General features: G+C 56.2%; 1 protein-coding gene across 1 annotated transcript; it reads left to right on the top strand.

The window, feature by feature from the left end:
• The first annotated feature begins 15816 nt into the window (after positions 1–15816).
• LOC133762580 (dentin sialophosphoprotein-like) lies at positions 15817–22598 on the top strand. The gene is made up of 3 exons (XM_062195557.1): positions 15817–15961; positions 18678–18769; positions 21450–22598. Exons 1-3 carry the CDS (start codon positions 15817–15819, stop codon positions 22596–22598), a joined length of 1386 nt encoding a protein of 461 aa, XP_062051541.1.
• The last annotated feature ends 2238 nt before the right edge of the window (positions 22599–24836 follow it).

Below are 24836 nucleotides of genomic sequence, written 5' to 3'. Positions count from 1 at the left end.
GAGGTAGTGTTACAGACAGTGAGAGGGAGAGAGAGAGAGAAAGGTCTTCCTTCTGCTGGTTCACTCCTCAGATGGCCTCAACGGCCAGGGCTGGGCCAGGCTGAAGCCAGGAGCCTCCATACAGATCTCCCATGTGGGTGCAGGGGCCCAAGCCATCCTCTGCTGCTTTCCCAGGCACATTAGCAGGGAGCTGGGTCAGAAGAGGTGCAGGCAGGACTCAAACAGGTGCTCCTATGGGATGCTGGCATCGCAGGCGGAGGCCTAAGCCACTGGGAAGCAGGCGGGTCCCTCCCTCAGAATTTGCAGCACTGGGACATTTCAGAGCAGTCTAAAGTTGACTGGGAAACTGGCAGCAGGTTCTCACGGCCGCTGGGACTTTCAGGAGTGTCGAGTGTGGCTGTGGGGCTGGGCCGCTGGGTACAGTCCCCTGCTGTGTGCAGGTTGCTGGGGGCATTCAGACACCTGACGAACTCTCCCTCCAGACGGACGTTCCGCAGCTCAATCAGGATTTATCCTGGTGCTTTTCTGCTCCATTACACTTCCCGGGAAAGAGGCACGTTTGAGCTGAAATTGTAACCACTTTGTTTTAGGGGCAGGAACTTTTTTGACCTCGCACGCGGTATCACTGTTGGGCCATCTGCTTGACGTCACCTCAGCGACACCGGTCTCTCCTGTGTTGGACTTTCTCTGTCTTCAACATCTGTGAGCTTTTCCGTCTTCATCGTTCCATCTCTGCTCTCTGTGATTTTGTCCGTGCAGGCCCGTGAAGTCCCAGAGGCATCTGTTTTGTTGCTTGTTCCTAACTTGTCTCTGCCATGATGTGGTTAGCTCCTCAGTGTGATGCCTCTTCTCCCCGGGTATCCAGTTCTGCTGTGGCTCCCCCTCCGTGCATGGGCTTTCCTGTGATGTGCCGGCTTTTCCGTAGCATGAGGAATCGTGAGGTCTCTCCTCCTGCCGTTCACACTACACTTCTGTGTTGTTGTTCTGGTTGGCCTTTTGCCTGGTATTTGCCTGGACTGTTACTGTATTAGGCAGTACAGTTCCGTTTATTTCTTTAAATCTTGTTCTTCCTGGGCAGACATCCCAGGTGTTATTCTAATAAAGGGTGTGTGACTACTTGACTCTCCTCCAATCGTCTTTTTTGTTTTTAAAAAAGATTTATTTGATTTATTTGGAAGAGTTACAGAGAGAGGGAGTGACATAGAGAGAGAGAGGTCTTCCATCTGCTGGTTCACTCCCCAAATGGCCACAACGGCCGGAGCTGAGCTGATCCAAAGTCAGGAGCCAGGAGCTTTTTCCGGGTCTCCCATGCGGGTGCAGGGGCCCAAGGACTTGGGCCATCTTCCACAGTTTTCCCAGGCCATAGCAGAGAGCTGGATCAGAAGTGGAGCAGCCGGGACTTGAAGCGGCGCCCATATGGGATGCAGGTGCTGCAGGCCGGGGCTTTAACCCGCTGCACCACAGCGCCAGCCCCCTTCAATCTTCCTTGAGTCTGTGATTTGCCCTCATCTCCTCGTACTGTACTCCAGGAAAGAGCTTGAGGACTGGTGTGTGGGATCTGTCCCTGGAAAAACAAAATGGAGTTGGGAGAGGAGGTGGAGCAAAGGGAAGAGGGAGTTGGAAGAGGCTCGTCTTCCTTAGGTTTCCGTTTTCACGGAACAAATCTTGGCTCGACAAATGGAGACGTCTCCCTCCCTGAGAGGTGCTGTCCATCACAGCAGACTCCCCATGTCATCAAAGAACGTTTGCAGTTGTCACCGATGAGAACATCCTACAGGCCTGTCATTTGGCAACATGTCTGTCACCCACTGTTCTGAAAACAAGGGTGATGCAGTAGGCACTAGCCTAGTGGTTAGATGCCTGTGTCCCGTGTTGAAGGACCTGGAGTCCATTCTCGGCTCCGGCTTCTGGCTCCAACTTCCTGCCAGTGCAGACTATGGGCAGCAGCGGGTGGTGACGCAAGTGACTGGGTCCTTGCCACCCATGTGGGGATCTGGATTGCGTTCCTGGCTCCTGGCTGTGGCCTGGCTCAGTCCCAGCCACTGGGGGCATTTGAGGGGTGACCCAGTAGATAGGAGCACTCACACACACATTCTCCCCCCCCCCACCTCTCTCCTTCTCACATAAATTAATTAAAAACACATTTGAGGGAGGAGGTGGACATTCGATGCAGTGGTTATGACACTCTGGGATGCCCACATCTCATACTGGACTGCCTGAGTTCAAGTCCTCGCTCTGCTCCCAAATCCATCTTCTGGTGAGACAGCAGGAAGTGGCCCAAGTACTTAGGCTCCTGTCACCCACGTGGGAGACCTGGACTGAGGTCCCAGCTCCCAGCTTCAACCTGGCTCCAGTCTGCTGTTGCAGGCATTAGGGGAGTGAACAAGTGGATAGAAGATTCATTCTCTCGATCTCTCTCTTTCTCTCTCTCTCCTTCCCTCCCTCCCTCCTACTCTCCCTCCCTTTTGAATACAATGAAAATAAATTTTAAGAATACCAAAAAAATGTATGTGATGCTGGCTGTTATGTATACAAAGAGTGGTTAATATACTGCTTCTTGCAAACATGTATGACAACTTACAATCTTCTGTGGTTGACTCTGAATCGCTTTCTCTCCAAGCTCCTCTTATCTAGTCTGCAATCTGGGTCATTGTCTCTAGAAAGCTTTAAATGTAGACGCTGTCAGGACCTGCTGGAGACTGACCCATTGACTGTAGAGTTGGGCTGTTGGTGTTTTAGAAGGCAGAAGAGATGCAGGTTTAGCTCGGCGGTTGCAGTGGGGTTGTGGCCAATGGCTGGTGCCACGCACAGAGGGCTCCTAGGAGGGGAGTCTGTGCAGACCATCCCTGCTGCTCACTGGCCTGAGTCTGCCACACCTGGGGACACCAGCCTTGACCTCAATGGGTGTTACTAGGTGTGCTTTCCAGAGACCTCCCTGCTAAGAATTCCAAAGTTGGTGACAAAAGCGAGATGCCATGGGAATATCGCCTCTTCTGGGAAAGAAACAGTGAAATGTTTGCTAGAATGAGGAAATCCCTTTAATGCATTTCTGTATCTTTCCTTCCATCTATCCATCCAACCGCCGATTCATAGACCCATCTATCCACTCATCCATCCATCCATCCACCCACTCATCCAACCACCTATCCGTCCGTCTGTCTGTCCATCCAACCATCCATCCACCAACCCAGTCATGCACCTGTCCACTCACCTAGCCACCCACCCATCCATCCACCCACCCATCCAACCACCCACCCATCCATCCACCCACCCATCCATCCATACACCAACCCAGTCATGCACCTGTTTACCAATCCATCCATCCATTCACCCATTAACCCACTCATACACACATCTATCCACTCTTTCATCCATCGCCCATCCATCCACCCATCCACCCATCCACCCACCTGTCCATCCATTCATCCCTTTCTTCATTCATTCATTTTTTTTGTCTTCTTGAAGAGCATATTTTCTGAGTGAATCAGGTTTCTGTGGTACTATTACAGAGAATCTGATTGGTTATAAATTTCCACATGCAAGAAAATAAACCCCCTTGGTATCTTTTATTTTCAACAGTCGCTAAGTTTAGAAGGGGCATTGAAACTGGATGCACAAAGCTCAGAGCTGTTTGTGAAAGCCAAGGCTTGGGCAGACGAATCAGCCCAGGTGAATGGCTGATTCAACTAGGCCTTTTCAGATTCTGGTTTTTATTGGCTTCTTCTTGTCCAATAAAAATGGACAAATACTTTTCAAAAAATTGAATATAATACATAAAACAGTGTGAGACAGCTTAAAATTTTTAAAAAGGCAAAAAAGAGACAACAGCTTAGTGAGAATTATTAGGGGAACAATCACTAGGGATAGGCATAAAACCGGTAATATCTTTTTAAAAACATTAGATAAATTTTTTCTTGCACTTCTTACTGACTAATTGAGAAAGCAGAGCATTTAAAAATCATAACAATGAAGTCATGTGATAAGCAGAAGCCATCAGATAGCTGAGACAGGGTTGGAAATGCAGAATTTGTTTTTCAACTTGAAATTGAACACTCATGACCAATTTTGAATTTCAAAAATTTTCATACACATACATCTTGGAAGTGAATAGGCAAAATCATTCCATTTTCATAGAGCTCATTGCAAATATCTGCTCATAAAAGTTGTGCCAGTACTTAGTGTACCTGGAGCGGGATGCCCAGCGGCTCCGAGTCTGCAGGCCCAGAGTTCAGTGTGAAGTTGTTTTGCACAAAGAGATCTGCAGAAACAACCCAGCTTCGTAGTTTGGTTTCCTTTCTACTGACGGACACGAGCTACATTTAATTCCAAACCTTGGCGATGGCTGGCGTGGTTCTTCAGTTGCGGCTTTGTGGTGAAAACGATTGAGAGCGGAGAGGGAGAGAGGACAGTTTCCCCTGGGATGAGGAACCGGGGCTGGTTTCATTTCAAAACCACACTCGGGACAGAAGCACAGGCCAGCGCCCTCCCTTGAGTCTGGAGAACCTGACATTTTAGGCATAAAGATACTGACAGGATCCGGAATGCGCTTCCCCAAAATATCCCACTTTCACATAAAGATTATTTTTAGCTGAAGGCAACGGAGAATCAACAAAGCTCTCTTCTCTGCCTTTTCTGTCTAAAAGCAGAACTCAGATTTCCTTTTGTGCAGATGGACTAACTCCTCCCCCCACCCCCACCCCAACCCTGCCAAGGAAGGCAGCCCTTACCACTGGCGATCGAGACGAATTTGCACAGAGCTTAGTGACGCGGCCCTTCCCCCTCCGTGAGTCCTTGTGGTCCCTGCTCACCCTCCCAGTGTGCCTGCTGGGAGCTCAAGCCGCTCTCCTCTGCCTACTCATCTCCCGCGATTCCTGGCCCGCGGTTCAGAGGGTATGTGGACTCCCGAGCTAACTGCTGATTCGCGTGGTGTTTTTGTTTTATTTGTGGAGCTTTTTGCAGGGAGAATTGAGAATATCCACACAACTTGTGTGCCTTTCTCCTGTTACTCTGTCAGTTTTGGTCGCAAGCTCTCACCATGGAACGTGAAGGGGTGAGGGAGTCCCCTTGTCCCCTAAAGGCACCCCGAGTTTCTATTTGTGCAGCACACGTGTTTGCCACGGGACATGTGAGCGGCAAGTCTGAGTCAGGAAAGCCGACTTCACTCGCCTTCACCAAGCGGCCAGGGGATGGACGACCCTCTCCCACGGGAGCACAGAGGCTGCGGTCACTGCCCGGGCCCTGGAGCCTTTGGGAGAGGAAACACCTCTGGTTGATTTACAAGTGCTTCCGGTCCCCACGTGGACAGCCACGCTCTTTGCCCCATGTCTAGTGTCGCGCCCTCTGCATGCTGTGGGGTACCCGTGGGTCCCTCACCTCCTCGGTCCAGGTGCACACTTCCTCCCACCTGTTACGAGAACGTGCTGTGGCGTAGCCTTCCTTCCAGTGAGGTCTGGCCTGTTGTTGGTTTTGTGATCACTCATTTTCATGACTTGAGCTCATCCTTTGAGACACGTAAGAGTGCAAGACAAACTCCCCGGTCTTCATTGTTTAAAGATGAGCTACGATGTCAGTATCCATATCTACTCAATCTATTTAGGTAAGTACCTTACATTCTCATTTATAGACCCTGTCTTTTTTTTTTTTTAAGATTTGTTTATTTATTTGAAAGGCAGAGTTACAGAGAGGCAGAGGCAGAGAGAGAGAGGGAGAGAGAAGGAGAGGCAGAGAGAGAGAGGGAGGTCTTCCATCCGCTGGTTCACTCCCGAATGGCCTCAATGGCTAGAGCTGTGCCGATCTGAAGCCAGGGGCCAGGAGCTTCTTCCAGGTCTCTCACAAGCCATGATACCATCAAATTATTAGAGAACACTGGGGAAACTCTGCAAGACATTGGCATAGGCAATAGGTGGATTTATTTTTTTAGAATCTTTTCTTTATGTTTTACTGTGGAGAGTTTGACTACAATGTGCCATGGTGAGGATCTTTTCTGGTTGTGTCTATTAGGAGTTCTGTGGGCTTCTTGTACTTGGATGTCCTTTCTTTCTCCAAATTATGGAAGTTCTCTAATTATTTCACTAAAAAGGCCTTCTAATCCACTCTCTCTTTCCAAGCCTTCAGGAACTCCTAAGGCCGTATGTTGGGTCTTTTGATGGTATCCCATAGATTTCCAACACTGTTATTTAGTTTCCTAATTTCTCCTTCTTTTTTTGGTCTGACTGTAAAATTTCCATAGATTTGTCTTCTAACTTGAATATTCTTTCTTCTGCTTTACTGAGTCTGTTGTTAAGGCTTTCTACCACATTTTTTATTTGTTCTATTGAATTCTTCATTTCCAAAATTTCATTTTGATTTCTATTTAAGATCTCAATTTCATGGGAGAAATTTTCTTTCATATCATGTACATATTTCATTAGTTTGTGGATTTGCTTCTGATTACTTCAAAGGAATCCTATGATCAATTTTTTAAATTCCATTTTAGGCATTTCTTCAAAAGAGGAAATCCAGACAGCCAACAGACACAATGAAAAATGCTCAGGATCACTAGCCGTCAGAGAAATGTAAGTCAAAACCACAATGAGGTTTCACCTCACCCCAGCCAGAATGGCTTTCATATAGAAGTCAACAAACATCAAATGCTGGCAAGGATGTGAGGAAAAAGGCCCCCTAATCCACTGTTGGTGGGAGTGTAAACTGGTACATCCACTGTGGAAGACAGTGTGGAGATGCCTCAGAAATCTGAGTATAGACCTACCATATGACCCAGCCATTGCACTCCTGGGAAGCCAGTGTGAACACTGCTACACTGAAGGCTACAATAGCTAAGGCTGGGCCAGGCTGAAGACGGGCCCAGTGGCGAATTAACACCCTTGCTGCACCTGTGTAAAAACTCGGGCAGATGAGGGCCAGTCAAGACTGGCCCGCAGCACTGGCATCCCATACAGGCACTGGTTCATGGCCTGGCTGCTCCTCTTCTGATCCGGATCTCTGCCTTTGCCCTGGGAGAGCGGAGGAAGATGGCCCACGTGCTTGAACCCCCGCACTCATGTGGGAAACCCAGAAGCAACTACTGGCTCCTGGCTTTGAATCGAATCAGCTCAGCTCCGCTCCAGTCGTTGTGGCCATTTGGGGAGTGAACCACGGGATGGAAGACCTCTCTCTCTGTCCCTCTCTGTCTGTAACTCTACCTATCAAATAAATAAATAAATTCTTAAAAAAAGGCAGTTTAAGGAGACCAGCCTTCAGCCTTCCTGTATTCAAGAGGGTCTTTGAGATGGTTGTGGTCGCAAAAGAGCAGGCAGCAGGAAGACAGAACTGGTGGTCCCGTCAACCTTGACCTCTTACTGGCCAAGGGCTGCTTTACAACGTCATGATTTATAGGAAGTCCGTTTTTGGGAAAGGAACAGCCGTCCACAGCAGCGTGGGTTCTGACGGTTGCGTGCGGTTGGTTGTCGCCCTGTGGTTGTGAGCCAGCTCCGACTTTGCAAGGGCCTTCCTGTGTCCCTTTGTGACTGTAATGCACTTTGACCTCCTCGTGACATCAGCTCGGACATCCTCCTCACTCCCCCGAGAACTGAGAGTGAACTAGGGTATTTGACGTGTGCTCATTGGCGCTTTCTATGACTGTCACGATTTCAGTTTTTTTAAAAATTGCTCTTTAACAAAAATAATGGAACTTCTCCCCAGAAAGTGCGCATATACCAAATACAACCTACAACTCAGAGGTCAACCGCCCCTCAGGCCCAGTGAGACCCCAGGGGTCCTCGGCCTTGGCAGGCTAAGACGGCTTGCTTTGACTTTCTGTAACATTATTCGTACCTTTTCGCCTGTGACACCGAGTGTGATGGGAGCTCGCACGCTTACGCACGGAAGCATCCCGGGTTCGGCGCTAGTGCATCCTCCGTGCAGTGAGGTCAGCACCCTGGACTGGCAGGAAGCGCTGGGCTCTGGCTGGAGGAAGATCCCAGCAGGCTGCCTGCAGGGGGCGTCTGGGTGGAAGGGGGGGCTGTGAGGGGCCACGGCCCCCCAGGGCCTCAGCCACACCCCACGGAGCCTTCACCAGCGTGTTCTACTGGGAGAGTGTGAGGAGGGGGCTGGGTGGAGCAGAGGCCTGTGCAGAAGCCAATGAACGCGTCAGAGCCGAAGAGGAAAGCCCGCTGGTTTACCTGAAGACCCTCGATGTCCGGTGTTGCCTCGGGGTGGGAGGTTATGGTGCTGAAGTCACGTGAACTCCGGAAGGCCCCGGGGGGCACTCAGGTGACGACGGGCGGCCCTGAAGCGCGGCCCACGTTCCCAGCTCCTCCAAGCCCTCAGCCGGCGCCCCTATGTTTGGACTTCCGTGTGCATCTCCGTTATCTGAGTTTAGCAAGAACCCCGCTGCAGCGGTTCAGTGAGACCCCAGCCCATCCTGCACCTGGTCCCTTAGCCTCTCATCCGGTCCTGGGCCCCCGCCACCCCCAGGTCAGGTCTGGTTCCCCAGGCGATCTGCAGCAAGAATCTCGTCAGGTCGGTGACCCAGAATCCTCCTCACCCGTGGGGTTTCCTCTCTCTCAGTAACTTTCCATCCGACCCCGCCTTTCCCCTTTGCTCCGAGCCCCACCGCGTCCAGACTGTATCTGGAGCCGAGGCCAGGCCCCGTCACAGCAGTGCCCACACTGTGACGATCGTCCCCCTGGGGTCACTGCGGGATCTTTCCCAGCAGCGGCTCGCGGGGTCACGCGAGGCTTACATCTAGCAGGACACAGAGCCATGCATGTTCTGTCCGTCTGCAGGGTCCAGGGGGCTCACGCATGCATCAGCCTCTGCGGAGCTAGAACGAGCGCCCAGGGAGAAGGGGCACAGCTGTGTGAGAGCTGCCCCGGCGGGGGAGGCAGCCACTGGCTCCTGGGTTGGCAGGGAGGGAGCCTCCAGGTGTGCCAAGTGGAGGCTGTGGCCAGGAGGCAGGTGGCGGCCAGCTGGAAGGCAGATGTCCCCCGGTCCCTTAGGGGAATGTGTTGGACTTTCTCTGGAAGGAGGGACACACACTAGGGAAGCTGCCTCGTGCGGCCGATTGTTCCAGAAGCTGTTGTTCAGCTACCTGAGTTGTCAGTGGAGATGGCAGCGGCTGGCTCCCTGGGCTGCGTTCCCTAGACAAGGAGGTTTTTTTTTTTTTTTTTTTTTTTTTTTTTTTTTTTTTTTTTGACAGGTAGAGTTATAGATAGTGTGAAAGAGAGAGAGAGACAGAGAGACAGAGACAGAGAGAAAGGTCTTCCTTCCGTTGGCTCACCCCCCAAATGGCCGCTATGGCCGGTGCTTCGCTGATCCGAAGCCAGGAGCCAGGTGCTGCCTCCTGGTCTCCCATGCGGGTGCAGGGCCCAGGCACTTGGGCCATCCTCCACTGCCTTCCCGGGCCATAGCAGAGAGCTGGACTGGAAGAGGAACAGCCAGGACTAGAACCTGGCGCCCATATGGGATGCTGGTGCCGCAGGCGGAGGATTAACCAGTGAGCCACGGCGCCGGCCCAAGAAGGGGTTGTTTTACAGGTGTACTGCTGCAGATCCGGGTCCGAGTTCTACATTTATCCGCGGTCTGGCCGGCTTGTGTCTATGTGAGACGTGCACGTGTGAACCCGGGACTCACTGATCTGCCAGGTTACCGTTTGATGTTTTCACCGGGTGTTTCACACAAACTCACAGTGTCACCTGAGCCGAGCGGACACGTTTCCAGCCGTGCCTGAGGAAGCAGCAGCTGCTGCTGTTTATGAAGATTCCCCTCCATCAGCTGCCCAGAGAGCCGAGTTGGTTTAACCTGCGCTGGTCTCCTCCCTGCTGGGGGCCTGGCCCAGGTGGAGCCCGGAGCAGCTGCCAGGAACTGACACCCCCACCCCGGCCTCTGCTCACGCCCGGCTTTTGTGGGGTCGCAGGGCAGGGCTCCGAAGGTGACGGGGCCTGCCCTGCCCTGCAGGGGTATCTGCGGTTGTTCCTTGGCCGAGCTTGTCCAACACCAAGACGTGGCAATCCTGCCGGGCTGGCGATTCTGAAGGTCAGGTTTCCAGAGAAGCCAAGGGGAGGAAGAAACGCAAGGAGCCAGAAGCAGCCGGGACGAGTCCGTGAGGACTGGCACCTGGGAGCAGGACATCGCGGGGCGAGCCCAGGGGAGGCTCTTGGGTGGCCCCTGAGGCCTGGGCTCCAGCGTTCACTCAGCTGGAGCCCCCACCAGGAGACAGGCCCCCTCTCGGGAATGACAGGTGTTCCACATCCCCCAGCCAAGCACTGTCACGCCTGACCTTGAGTAGGACTTCCCATGGTGCCTTGCGGGTGGTAGAGACAGCACTGAGTAGATGAAGAAACGGGGTTGGGGAGTGAGGCTGTGGCTTAGTGGGCAAAGACACTGCCTGCAGTACTGGCATCCTGTATGGGCGCCAGTTCAAGTCCCAGCTGCTCCACTTCTGATCCAGCTCCCTGCTATGGCCTGGGATAGCAGTGGGAGACCTGGAAGAAGCTCCTGGCTTTGGATCAGCGCAGCTCTGGCTGTTGCAGCCATCTGGGGGAGTGAACCAGTGGATGGAAGATCTCTCTCTCTCTGCCTCTGCCTCTCTGTAACTCTGCTTTTCAAATAAATAAAGAAATCTTAGTACAGGGAGGGAGGGAGGAAGGGAAAGAAAGCCAGCACTTCCTGGTACAAACGTGTGTTGTTCTGAGAGTCTCCATCCGTCCGTCCCTGTCCGTCTCCATCCGTCCGTCCCTGTCCGTCTCCATCCGTCCGTCCCTGTCCAGCCCATCTGTCATCCCCGTCCGTCTCCATCCATCCCTGCAGGGCCCACACGGAGCCCCATGCTAGAGCCTCCGTACCGGAGTCACACTAACAGCCACCAACGCCCGGGAGAACCTGGCAGCAGGGTGCACGCATCAACCCTCTAGCACTGTGTGTGCAGCTGGCGTGACAGCTGCATGGTCAGCTCGCGCTCAGGCAGCTGCGTTCATGCAGGGCCTGGGGGAGCGCAGTGCGGGCCCTGGGGAAATCCTGGGCTCAGCGCCGAAACCTCCACCTGTTACTGTCGTGATCCGTCGAGTGGGCAGTCCTCAGTGTCCCCTGAGACTTCACCTCCCATGGCCTGTCTTCCCTTCTACCCAGCAGGCGGGGGCCTGCCAGCAGCCCCTCCTGGGTGCCAGACACCGAGTCAGCACAGGGGAGCAGAGGACGGGTCTCCGTGCAGCTGTGCGAGGGGGCGGGGAGGGAGGGAGTGCGTCTGAGCGCCTGACAGCCCTCCAGGGCAGCGACAGCCGGCCCAGGGTGCTCTGCAGGGTCAGAACGTGCTCCCGCGCCCCTCGCTCTGCCCACAGACTCTCGGGGGCTCACAAGAGCCTGGCAGGGGGAGCGCCTGAGCCCTCACACTCAGGTGCAAGAGCCGGGTGACAACCCCCAGGCTGGTCTGGGATTCTCATCACGGTCCTCAACACCACAGCTCCCCTCTGCTTCCCCAGGGCCGGGGGTCTGGGCTGGGGGAGCAGGCGTGATGGGAAAACTCAGGTGAATGGAACAACCCCCAGCTGGGCTGGGATTCTCATCACGGTCCTCAACACCACAGCTCCCCTCTGCTTCCCCAGGGCCGGGGGTCTGGGCTGGGGGAGCAGGCGTGATGGGAAAACTCAGGTGAATGGAACAACCCCCAGGCTGGGCTGGGATTCTCATCACGGTCCTCAACACCACAGCTCCCCTCTGCTTCCCCAGGGCCGGGGGTCTGGGCTGGGGGAGCAGGCGTGATGGGAAAACTCAGGTGAATGGAACAACCCCCAGGCTGGGCTGGGATTCTCATCACGGTCCTCAACACCACAGCTCCCCTCTGCTTGCCCAGGGCCGGGGGTCTGGGCTGGGGGAGCAGGCGTGATGGGAAAACTCAGGTGAATGGAACAACCCCCAGGCTGGGCTGGGACTCTCATCACGGTCCTCAACACCACAGCTCCCCTCTGCTTCCCCAGGGCCGGGGGTCTGGGCTGGGGGAGCAGGCGTGATGGGAAAACTCAGGTGAATGGAACAACCCCCAGGCTGGTCTGGGGGAGCAGGCGTGATGGGAAAACTCAGGTGAATGGGAACCACGTTGGAAGCATTCACGTGGTGACGGCAGCCTGTGTCTCAGCTCTTCGGGTGGGGCTCTCCAGGCCTGTGTGCCCTGGAAGGCCCTCCCAGAGAGAATCCCCCTTTGTGTGGGTGGGGGGAGGGCCAGGAAGCACCCCCATAGCGAGGTCCCCGTGCAGGGCCAGGGCAGTGGGCAGGAAGCTGTGGATGGAGGCGATGACCACAGGTGGGACAGGAGGTGGGGGGTTTGGAGGGACCGGGGGAGCGCAGTGCCCGGGCCCTGGGGATGTGGGGGGTCAGTATCCGGGGAGGAAGCCATTTAGGATGACGCCCACGTGTGGGCTTCAATGCATGGTGGCTTAGCCAACCCCTAGCAGGGAGAGAGGGGAGGGGACCGCTGTAGCCTGGAAAGTGCTGAGACCCGGGTGCCTGCGGTGTCTGCAAAGTGTGTGGTCCAGACCCGCAGGGACGTCCAGCGGGTGGTGGACGGCCGAGGCCTTGGCTGTCCGGGAGACCAGCAGGGACCTGGGGGAGGAAGCGAGTGGGTGGGTGCCGGCTCTCCCTCTGCTGCAGGGACAGTGCCTAGTGTGGTTCTAACGCAGAGTCCAAGGACCCGAGAGAGGCCAGGCTGCCACTGAATGAAAACAGCTTACAAAAAAGTAAGCTTCACAGATTCATGGGGCCCACGTTGTGGCCCAGCTGGCTAGGCCACCACTGCAGTGCCCGCATCCCATAGGAGCACTGGGTTCAAGTCCCGGCTGCTCCACGTCTGACCCGGCTCCCTGCTAATGTAGCCGGGAGGGCAGCAGAAAATGGCCCAAGTGCTCAGGTCCCTGCACCCACGAGAGAGGCCTGCATAGGCTCCTGGCTCCTGGCTGCAGCCGGGCCCAGCCCCTGCCGCTGTGGAGTGACCTGGCCTACACAAGACTGCGTTCCCACTCTGTGCGCGTCAGGCTGTTCACACTGGCTCTGCTCGTGGTCCCGGGCTGCACAGCACATTCAGTCCCTGGCCTTTGTCTCAGTGCATCCTGGGTAGCGTGCAGCCTTTGCCGGCTTCTCAGCCCCGGGCGCTTCCTCTGGCTTGCAAGCCTGCCGCAGCTGCCGCCCAGACGTGGCCGCCTGCAGCTCTAGGGACTGCTGTCCCGAGTCCCTGTCTGTCCAGAGGTGCCTGCCGTCCCCAAGCCTCCTGTCATGGGTCCCCGGGCAGATCTCCAGCGGCTTCTCAGCTGAATGTCTGGACCTGCCTGTTTGGGCAACCCAGGTGTGACGGTGAGCCCACACGGCCGGAAGGGCCACGTCTACCCCAGCACGTGTTGAGGGCTCTTTTTCCCAGCCTGGTCCCCTTGCCGTGTTTTGACCAAGATTGCTGTGGGCGTGTCTGCCCCACAGACGGCCAGCCAGGCACCCGGGGGACCTGGACAAGCCTGTGGCACCTGGGACAGCCAGTAGTCTAGACGCAGCCGTCAGCACCGCCTGTGCCCTCCTGTTTTCCTCTTGGCCACCAGGTAGTGAAATGAGCGGCCCTCGACCTGCCCAGCCTCGGAGGGGTTCCCCCGCACCCTCGGTGCTGTGTGGACCACAGAGCTTTCAGCGGACGCTGCTCCTGGTGCTGCGCCCGCTGCCCCGCTTCTGTCCCCACCCGCGAGTGACAACAACGGCCGTAACCCAAAGCCCAGCTCACTCAAGGAAATCATTCGATGTGACACCCAGAAGCCTCGAGGAGCCAGCGTTCCGGGATGAGCGCCGAGAGCTGACGTGAGCGCCGGGCCGTCGTCTGGGGCCGGAGGTTTGCAACACAGCTCCGGTTTGTTCTTGATTCACCTCTCGAGTTTAATCATAGAAGGAACACGGATGTCCTGGTCCCCCTCCCCCAGCCCCACAAAGCAATGTGTGAGTGTGTGAGAGTGTGTGAGTGTGTAAGTGTATGTGTGTGTAAGTGTCTCTGTGAGTGTGTATATGTATGCCTGTGTGAGTGTGTGTGTGCGCGCATCTGTGAGTGTGTGTGTCTGAGTGTCTCTCTGTGTGTGTCTGTGAGTGTGTGTATAAGTGTGTGTCTGTGTCTGTGTGTGTGATGTGTAAGTGTGTGTGTGAGTCTGTGAGCCTGTCTGTGTGTCTGTGTGTGTCTCTGTGTAAGTGTGTTTGAGTGTGTGTAAGTGTGTCTGTGTGTATCTGTGTGTGTATAAGTGTATGTGTGTCTGTGAGTGTGTGTATATGTGTGTCTGTGAGTGTGTGTATATATATGTGTGTGTATATGTGTGTGTGTGATGTGTAAGTTGTGTCTGTGTGAGCCTGTGTCTGTGTGTCTGTGTGTGAGTGCGTGTGTGTTGGGGGTATCAGGTGCACCTCCCGTGGTGATGCAGGTGCACTTCCTGTGGGGGTGGGGTGTGGTAACACAGGCGCTCTGCCTGATGGGAGCCTGCGTTCCGGGCAGAGGGACACCTGTCAGCTACGCTTCCTGTTCCAGGACGTCGGCCGCCTCGCAGGGCCCTGTGCTCTGAGACCCCCCAGCTGTGGTCACTTCCGTGAAGGACCCTGGGCCGCCCGAGGACCTTGGTCGATTTCCCTGCAGTTCCGACTTTTCATCAACACTGGGGAGCTACGAGCCAGGCGCCCAAGGCCCCATGTGGCAGGCCTGACGCGCCGTGCTGCCTGCAGGGAGGGGTGGGCGGCTGGACAGTGCTGGGGTGCTGCACCCAAGCCCCACCCGCGCTCAGCCTCCTCTCACTTCTCAATGGGCACAGCCAGGGTTGTGATCCGATTCCACTTTGCACTCTTCTCTGGGGTCCGGCCTGGAACCAGGGCTGGGCCCCCTGAGGGTCAGGAGGCGGGTGCAGGCCTGTCCGGGCTTCCGGAAGGAACTGTCATGGCGGCGCTGCTGCCAGCTCCGCTCCTGCTGGAGTGTCCCCGCGGCCCTGCATTCCCGGCCCCATGGTTCCAGGAGGCTGCGTGCTGCTGGGAGGGGCCTGGGCTCCACCGCCACTTCCCCACCGGGGGTGCAAACTGAGCGACACACACAGGAAGTGAGGGAGTGGGCGCATGTTGCTGGTCAGGCTGGACTGAGGGCCGAGCTTGGGCCTGAGCCCCCCGCAAGGCTCCGCACAACGCACACCCACCCCAGCCTGAAGGCCCCTGCATCGCGGCTGGACAGAGGCGCCTCAGCTGGGGCTGCCCTGCCGGGGGAGGTGGGCACGCATACTGGGGGGGGTCCTTTGAACCAGGAGAGCCTTGCACACCTGTGAAGCAGGATCTGCTGGTACCCTCTCCTCTCATGGGGCGTGGAGAAAGAGGAGACAGGAGAGGGAGAGGGAGGGAGGGAGAGGGAGAGGGAAAAGAGCAGAGAGGGAGAGGGAGAGGGAGAGGGAGAGAGGGAGAGGGAGAGGGAGAGAGGGAGAGAGAGAGAGCAGAGAGGGAGAGGGAGAGGGAGAGGGAGAGGGAGAGGGAGAGAGCAGAGAGGGAGAGGGAGAGAGCAGAGAGGGAGAGGGAGAGGGAGAGAGCAGAGAGGGAGAGGGAGAGAGGGAGAGAGAGAGGGAGAGAGGGAGAGGGAGAGGGAGAGAGGGAGAGAGAGAGAGCAGAGAGGGAGAGGGAGAGGGAGAGAGGGAGAGAGGGAGAGGGTGGTGGTGGGAGACAAGAAGAGAACCGGTTTTCCTGCGGAACCTTGCTCAGCGGCTGGAGTTCCCAGCTGCGGTGCACACACACAGCCCATGACCCCCAGTGGGGGGCTGGGTCTCACCGCTGTGAAGGGTCCAAACCTCAAGGCAATTCTGAGCCATGACAGTGGCCCGGGTAGGCAGGAAGGAGGTGGAAGGGGCCGCAGCCCCCACCACCCCCCACCAGAGCAGGGCCTCAGCGCCAGCCCTGTGCTCAGAACCCTTCCAGCAACGCTCCGTGGAGCCGATGTCCCCCTCCACCCACAGTGAGTCTCCGTTTTTGGTAAAGCGATGATGTTTGCATTCTTTACGGTTGAGGGGATCCGTGCAGTGGACACAGCTCCTGGGCGGACCTGTGAGTGTGGCTGGGCGACCCGGAGAGCATCAGCCCACCCCCGCCTGGGAGCAGGGGAGCAGGCCAAGGAGGGGGCCGTGCTGCGTCCAGGAATGCACTGGGGATGGTGACGATAACCTGCACTGAGCACATGTTCACAACGTGATGGAAACCGTGGACAATACCACAGGGGTTTGCGTCTGGCCAGGAAGCCACTCAGGTGGTCCCCACCCCGAGTCTCGTGGACGAGCTGGCGCTGCGTGCTGGCTCCCCATCTCTCCCAGCCCAGGGCAGGAGCAGGAGCCGGTCAGCCTCACCCTGTCAGCCCTCGTACAAAAGTCTCGATTCTTTAAGGCGGTACACAGTGGTCCCCGCTCTCCGTGGTGTCTGCTACCCACAATCTCACTCTCAGATGATTAAACCGACATTTCCAGACGTGGCCCATTCACACATTTTAAACGGCCTTGTGGGCGGTGTGATGGAAATCCCCCTGCGTTCCTCGAGTGTGCCCCCGCTGTGTATCCCCCGCCCGGTGGTCGCCGCGTGGCTGTCGGGGTTACCAGGTCTCCTGCCGAGGTCCTGCGGGGCTGGCGTTCAGGTCACCCTTAGGGAAGAGCCTCGGGGGACGTCAGGGTGCCCACGTGGTCCACCTCGTGTCCTCTCGTCACGTGGGCACCGTCATCTCACATTATAACAGCCCGGTAAGACAGAGAGACAGACAGACAGACAGAGAGAGGGAGCGAGCGAGCGCACACCCACACCACCTTTGTTACAGTTCAGTCTCTGGTGGTTCTAATTTGCTGGTTGTTGTCGTCAGCCTCTTACTGTATGGATTTATGAGCTGAGCGCTCCCATAGGTATGCAGTGTGGGGAAAAGTAGAACCGTGGAGCACAGGGCTCTCCCCTCCCCAGGCGTCCACGTAGCTGCCACGGCCAAGGGGGCGTGGCTGCGATCCAACAGCGAGGAACCGAAAGGACTGTGATGAGCTGTGACTAAGCTGCTCCGAGCACGCGCAAACGTAAATCCTAGAAGAGACCACTTCCGTTGCGCACACGGCATTGAAGACAAAGACTGGCGGAATAGGGACCAAGGACAACGTGACACAGAAAGGGCCCCAGAGCTCCATCCACAGGACAAGGGCACCACAAAGCAACGCGCAACGCGCAGAAGCACAGAGACCGCAGGGGCTCAGTCGTCCACGGAAAGAGTGGATTCTCGCACAGGGTGGACGGTTGGGGTGAGAACATGCTATCTCCCAGATCCAACGCGACCTGGCCTGCTGGCCAGAGAGGCTGTGCCCCAAGGGGTAGACACCGCCGAGCAGCAGGCCAGCAGGCCAGTGCATCTGCCGCCCCCAGGATCGTGGAGGTGAACGGGACACAGACTGCCCGCCGTCGGGAGCCTCGGTCACCGCTCAGGCCCGGTCCGCGGCGCATTTCCTGCCAACGATCTTCAAACGTCCAAGAGGCGTCCCTCGTCCCCTCTGCTGCAGAAGCCGGGGCGTAGCCTCTCAGGGACCAGAAACGTGTGGGTGCTCGAGGGGAATGTCCCGGGAAGCAGGACACCACTCATGCCAGAAACGATCTTGGCTGGGATCTCCTTGCGGATGGTCTCCCCGAAGATGGTGTCGCCACAGGCCGGGCGAGCTGAGCCTTGGCCATCCCAACCGTGGGAGAAGCGCAGAGGAGGGAGGAGGCTGGCAGAGGGCAGGAAGGCGCGGCCACGCCTGCACAGGACCCAGGCTGGCTCCTCCACCATCAGTCTACGCTCCCAGACACAGCAGGCTCAGGGGTTCGCAGGTTGGCGTGCTTCTGAGAAGGGTGGTGTCAGCCGGGTCACGCGGGAGAGCTGTCGCTCCAACACTGACCTAGCTGAGATCCCATAAGCTCTTGTCCGCCGTCTCTCTCAACCCCTCGACGTCCTGAAACATGATCCCATTTCCAGTGGACTACACCTGTGCTGGGGGCCCTCCTGTGCACGCAGCAGTCCTGGTCCGCTCCCGAGCTGGGACGACCCTCAGGGCCTCCCGACAGGGCTGGCGCCCACTGAGGTCACGTGCTGATGGCAGAGCCAGAGCCGCAGCCTTGAGGCACAGCGACCTAGAAGGTTCTGTGGGGGCAGCCCCTCCCCAGCGCCGCCCTGCCCGCCCGCCCGCCCGCCTGCGTGGGCCGCTGTGGCCGTTCTTTTCTCCTACTCGCGTCCCTGACCCGCAGGTGCTGCTGTTTGTTGGGTGAGAGCAGCGGAAGGCTGTGGACAGCGGGGCACCAGCCCTGAGGAGCAGAGGGGAGGGGCTGGGCCCAGGCGACTGGCAGGGGGGACCCACGGGGCAGCACAGGGGGTTCCTCAAGTGCCCCCCACCCATACCATCTGCTGGCCCCATTTATCCAAAACAAGTCAGAAATCGGTATTCAGTGTGATCGTTAACTGCGTCTACCCAATTTAACAGATAAAACGCGTTCTGAAGCGCAGCTGAAACTCTGCAGGCCAAACACAGCCCTGGTCTGCGGCCCAGCTGTTCCCGGGCCCCAGGACCACGTCCAGGCCGAGCGGCTCAGCACTCAGCACGCAGGTGTCGCCAGATCCGGGTGGGGAACTGCCGACGTCCAGCCCTGGAGGCAGCCCTGACGTCCAGCCGCTCCAGCCGCAGGGCAGGCCCTGGTGCAAGGCTCCCCCGGAGCAGCCCCTGGACCGCTGTGCGGCGCGGGCCGGACCCAGCTGCCAGCAGCTCCCAAGGTGCAGGTGAGCGCAGCCTCGATCTCCGGGGGTGGGTCTCGGTGGAGACGCCCGGTCTCAGCCCGCGCTGCCTGGTCCCAGTGACACGCTCTTGTCCGTAGCGGGGCAGACCAGCCCCCCAGAGTTTAGGGAAGCCTCTCCATTTCTGCTCAAACAGTGGTGTCTGTGAGTCTGACCCAAGCAGGAGTGATGGGTTGTAGATACACGTACACACAGGCACGCCTACACATACATACACACACGGAAACACGTTCACACACATACACACATGTGTGCATATGCACACACACTGATATACACACACATACACACCCCCACACATACATACACACGCATCCACAATCACACCTACACACATACATACATATACAGCTACACCCACATACACACATACACACAGATACACACATACATATCTACACACTTACACACTTACACACATATACATACAGATATGCACACACACATATACACACATACACACCCCCACACATACATACACATGCATCCACAATCACACCCACACACATACATACATATACAGCTACATACACATACACACATACACACAGATACACACATACATATCTACACACACACTTACACACATATACATACAGATATGCACACACACTGATATACACACACATACACACCCCCACACATACATACATATACAGCTACACACACATACACACATACACACAGATATACACACATGCATATACACACATATACAACACACAGAGACACACAGACAACACACATGCCTATATACACACACAGATATACACACACATACACACCCCCACACATACATACACAAGCATCCACAATCACACCCACACACATACATACATATACAGCTACACCCACATACACACATACACACAGATACACACATACATATCTACACACTTACACACCTACACACATCCATACAGATATGCACACACACTGATATACACACATACACACCCCCACACATACATACATATACAGCTACACACACATACACACATACACACATACACACAGATACACACATACATATCTACACACACACCTACACACATATACATACAGATATGCACACACACTGATATACACACATACACACCCCCACACATACATACACACGCATCCACACCCACACACATACATATACAGCTACACACACATACACACAGATACACACATACATATCTACACACTTACACACCTACACACATCCATACAGATATGCACACACACTGATATACACACATACACACCCCCACACATACATACATATACAGCTACACACACATACACACATACACACATACACACAGATACACACATACATATCTACACACACACCTACACACATATACATACAGATATGCACACACACTGATATACACACATACACACCCCCACACATACATACACACGCATCCACACCCACACACATACATATACAGCTACACACACATACACACAGATACACACATACATATCTACACACTTACACACCTACACACATCCATACAGATATGCACACACACTGATATACACACATACACACCCCCACACATACATACATATACAGCTACACACACATACACACATACACACATACACACAGATACACACATACATATCTACACACACACCTACACACATATACATACAGATATGCACACACACTGATATACACACATACACACCCCCACACATACATACACACGCATCCACACCCACACACATACATATACAGCTACACACACATACACACAGATACACACATACATATCTACACACTTACACACCTACACACATCCATACAGATATGCACACACACTGATATACACACATACACACCCCCACACATACATACATATACAGCTACACACACATACACACATACACACATACACACAGATACACACATACATATCTACACACACACCTACACACATATACATACAGATATGCACACACACTGATATACACACATACACACCCCCACACATACATACACACGCATCCACACCCACACACATACATATACAGCTACACACACATACACACAGATACACACATACATATCTACACACTTACACACCTACACACATATACATACAGATATGCACACACACTGATATACACACATACACACCCCCACACATACATACACACGCATCCACAATCACACCTACACACATACATCATATACAGCTACACCCACATACACACATACACACATACACACAGATACCTACACACCTACACCCACATACACACAGAGACACATAGATATACACATACACACCTACACACATATATATACAGATATGCACACACACATACACACCCACACACATACATACACACATGCATATAAACACATGTACACCAGAGACACACTGACAACACGCATGCCTACATATACACACAGATATACACACAAACACACACATTTTGCAAGAAATCTTAAGTGTGCGTTCTGACCACGTGCGAACGCCATGCCATCTCAACCAAGGAAGCACGGCTCCTGTTGGGGCTGGAGACCACGTGACGGCGTTTTCTGCTCAGGGACACGAATTGTGCGTTTCAGCCGAGGAGGAGAGCCGGTTCAGGACATCCCCTAGCTTCCACCGTGCTGTGCCCCGGGGACCGGGCTGGCCTTGTGCTCCCTCAGCGTGTCCTTGAGACCGTGGGTGTGGCAGGTCCTGCTCGCATCTCTGCTCTATGTGACCGGCGACCTGGACCGCATCATCAGTACTGGGCTGACGACACAGACGGGGCTGGCGACTCAGACGACACAGACGGGGCCGGAGATTCAGACGACACAGACGGGGCCGGCGACTCGGACGACACAGACGGGGCCGGCGACTCAGACGACACAGACGGGGCCGGAGATTCAGACGACACAGACGGGGCTGGCGACTCAGACGACACAGACGGGGCCGGCGACTCAGACGACACAGACGGGGCCGGAGATTCAGACGACACAGACGGGGCTGGAGATTCAGACGGGGCTGGCGACTCAGACGACACAGACGGGGCCGGCGACTCAGACGACACAGACGGGGCCGGAGATTCAGATGACACAGACGGGGCCGGCGACTCAGACGACACAGACCGGGCCGGCGACTCAGACGACACAGACGGGGCCGGAGATTCAGACGACACAGACCGGGCCGGCGACTCAGACGACACAGACCGGGCCGGAGATTCAGACGACACAGACGGGGCCGGCGACTCAGACGACACAGACGGGGCCGGCGACTCAGACGACACAGACGGGGCCGGTGACTCAGACGACACAGACGGGGCCGGAGACTCAGACGACACAGACCGGGCTGGCGACTCAGACGACACAGACGGGGCCGGCGACTCAGACGACACAGACGGGGCCGGAGACTCAGACGACACAGACGGGGCCGGCGACTCAGACGACACAGACGGGGCCGGAGACTCAGACGACACAGACAGGGCTGGCGACTCAGACGACACAGACGGGGCCGGAGACTCAGACGACACAGACGGGGCCGGTGACTCAGACGACACAGACGGGGCCGGAGACTCAGACGACACAGACGGGGCCGGAGACTCAGACGACACAGACGGGGCCGGAGACTCAGACGACACAGACAGGGCTGGCGACTCAGACGACACAGACCGGGCTGGCGACTCAGACGACACAGACGGGGCTGGCGACTCAGACGACACAGATGGGGCCGGAGATTCAGAGAGAATGACGCTGAAGCCAGGCTGTCTGGGACCGAATGTCACAGAGAAAGTGGGTGATTGCAGCCGAACTGGACATCTCAGAGTGGTCAGTTAGTAACTCACTCGGTTTTCAAATGTGTGGTGTAATGCACGCTAACGTTTTAAAATGCGGTTCGAACACATAAACAAATACGGAAACGGGGGAGCAGAGACGTTCTTAAAGTCACAGGTGCGTAGGAATGGGAAACCACCAGCCGGCAGTGGTGCTGCGTCAGCCAGCGAGCCGGGGACGGTGCCGGGACACCTGTGTGTGTGGTGTGAAAGGACCGCTCTGGAAAATGGCTCCAGCGCAGTGTCTCTCCCCTGAGCGCTTGGGGAAGCAGTGTTGTGTTTCCGATTTCAGATGTTTCAGTTTTGGATTGGGTGATATTTGCGAGACGTCCTGGGGTGAGCCCCAAGGCCGACCTGCTTGACGCTCTGTGTGCACCTTACACGCAGTCTGAAGACGCTCACTGCTTCAGCGCACCTGCGTGTTGGTCAGCCTGTCACGGGGGTGTGGGATTACAGGTGTGGGACTTCCTGCTCGTGGCATCACGTCAGTGCTGTAGTTTCGAACGTGGGAGCCTTTAGGATTGGGGTTTTCGGCTCACGGACGACGAACCTGTGTCCACTGCGTGCCTACAAATCCGTACCCACCACCAAGGGGAAAAGGCAGCGAGAAGCCTGGTGGGCTGCCGGGACCAGGCGGTGAGAGCCGGTGCCCGTGGCCCTGACGGGGCCCAGCAAGGCCTCGGTGCTCAGTCTCGGTTCTGTGTTGTCACCAGTGTCGGAGAACCCCCCGTGGAATCCTGGAGGGAGTCGGGTGAGGCCGTCGCGGGAGTGGGCTGTGGAGTTCCTGGCGCTTCTCTGTAAGCAGGAAACCGCCTCAGAGTCAAATCAGAGAAAGTGATCGGAACGCTCACAGCAGCTGGGCGTGTCGGCGTCGTGCCAGAGAGAGGGGACCCCAGTCTGGGCGGCAGCTGCCTCTGGCCCGACCTCCGTCCTTTGAGACGAGGTCTGCTCGGCCGGCCCACGGCAGGGCGGCTGTTCCTGAGCACTCAGCGTGGTTTTCCACACAGTCGCTCAGCTCGGCGCTCAGCACAGCCGCTGAGACGTTGCCTGGGACACCCACGTGCCACGCCAGCCTGCCTGGATTCGAGTCCCAGTGCCGCTTCTGACGCCAGCTGCCTGCTGTGTGCACCTTGCGAGGCAGCCGGCGGTGGCCCAGCCGGTCAGTGCCCCGCCGTGTGGGAGCCGGCGGTGGCCCAGCCGGTCAGAGCCCTGCCCTGTGGGAGCCGGCGGTGGCCCAGCCGGTCAGAGCCCTGCCGTGTGGGAGCCGGCGGTGGCCCAGCCGGTCAGACCCCCGCCCTGTGGGAGCCGGCGGTGGCCCAGCCGGTCAGAGCCCTGCCCTGTGGGAGCCGGCGGTGGCCCAGCCGGTCAGACCCCCGCCCTGTGGGAGCCCCGCTTTGGGCTCCTGGCTCCTGATTTTGGCCTAGCTCAGCCCCAGCTGTTGTGGGCATTTGCGGGAATAAAGCCGTGGACGGAAGAGTTCTCTCGGTCTCTGTGTCTCAAACAAATAAACAGAATTGGAAAGAAGCTAGCCTCAGTCGTTGTAAACTGTGTGTTCTCCTGGCGACGACAGGATTTATCGTCTCGTAGTCTGGAGAGCAGAAGGCTGGGGTCAAGGCCTGAGGGGGCTTGGTTCTGTCCCAGGCCTCCCGCGGCTCCTGTGGCCGCCAGCGCCCCTGGGCGCCCCTAGGCTGCACAGCGCCCTCTGGCGCCTCACCTGCTGTTCTCCCCACGTGCGTCAGCCTCCAGCGTGGGCAGTCATGCTGCCGACCCCCCAGATGCGCCCTCCTCTTAATTAGCGACATCTACAGTGACCCCACTTCCAAATGAGGTCAGCACTTGGACCAGGAACTGCAGAGTTCCCGGAGTGGTGACCACTCGTCATTTTTTCCGTAACAGCTCTTCACAGAACTCCCTCGTGGGGCGCTCTGACCCTTCAGTAACGCAAATTAAGATTATTCGTGTTTTGGAGACATTTGGCTTGCTTGCTTGAGGCTCCTGGAGACAGAAAACTCTCCCGCCCGTCACAAAGCCCTGCTAGATCCCACCGGCCTGGAAATGGTTTTTTGTCTCTAGGCAGGAAGACAAACAGGCCCGCCAAAGCCGACGCTGGTTCCCAGGGTTTGAGTCCGTCCGGGTCTGGAGAGAGGATAAAATACAAGCAGGGCCCCAGAGCAGGACCGCCACTGCGTCCCCGTGCTCTGGCCGACGTGTGTCCCTGGTCCAGAGGCCCTGGGCAGCTGTC

Source organism: Lepus europaeus, chromosome 6, assembly GCF_033115175.1.
Source record: "Lepus europaeus isolate LE1 chromosome 6, mLepTim1.pri, whole genome shotgun sequence".
Taxonomy (NCBI): domain Eukaryota; kingdom Metazoa; phylum Chordata; class Mammalia; order Lagomorpha; family Leporidae; genus Lepus; species Lepus europaeus.
Note: the sequence above shows the minus strand (reverse complement) of the source record. Positions and strands in the feature narration are given on the sequence as shown.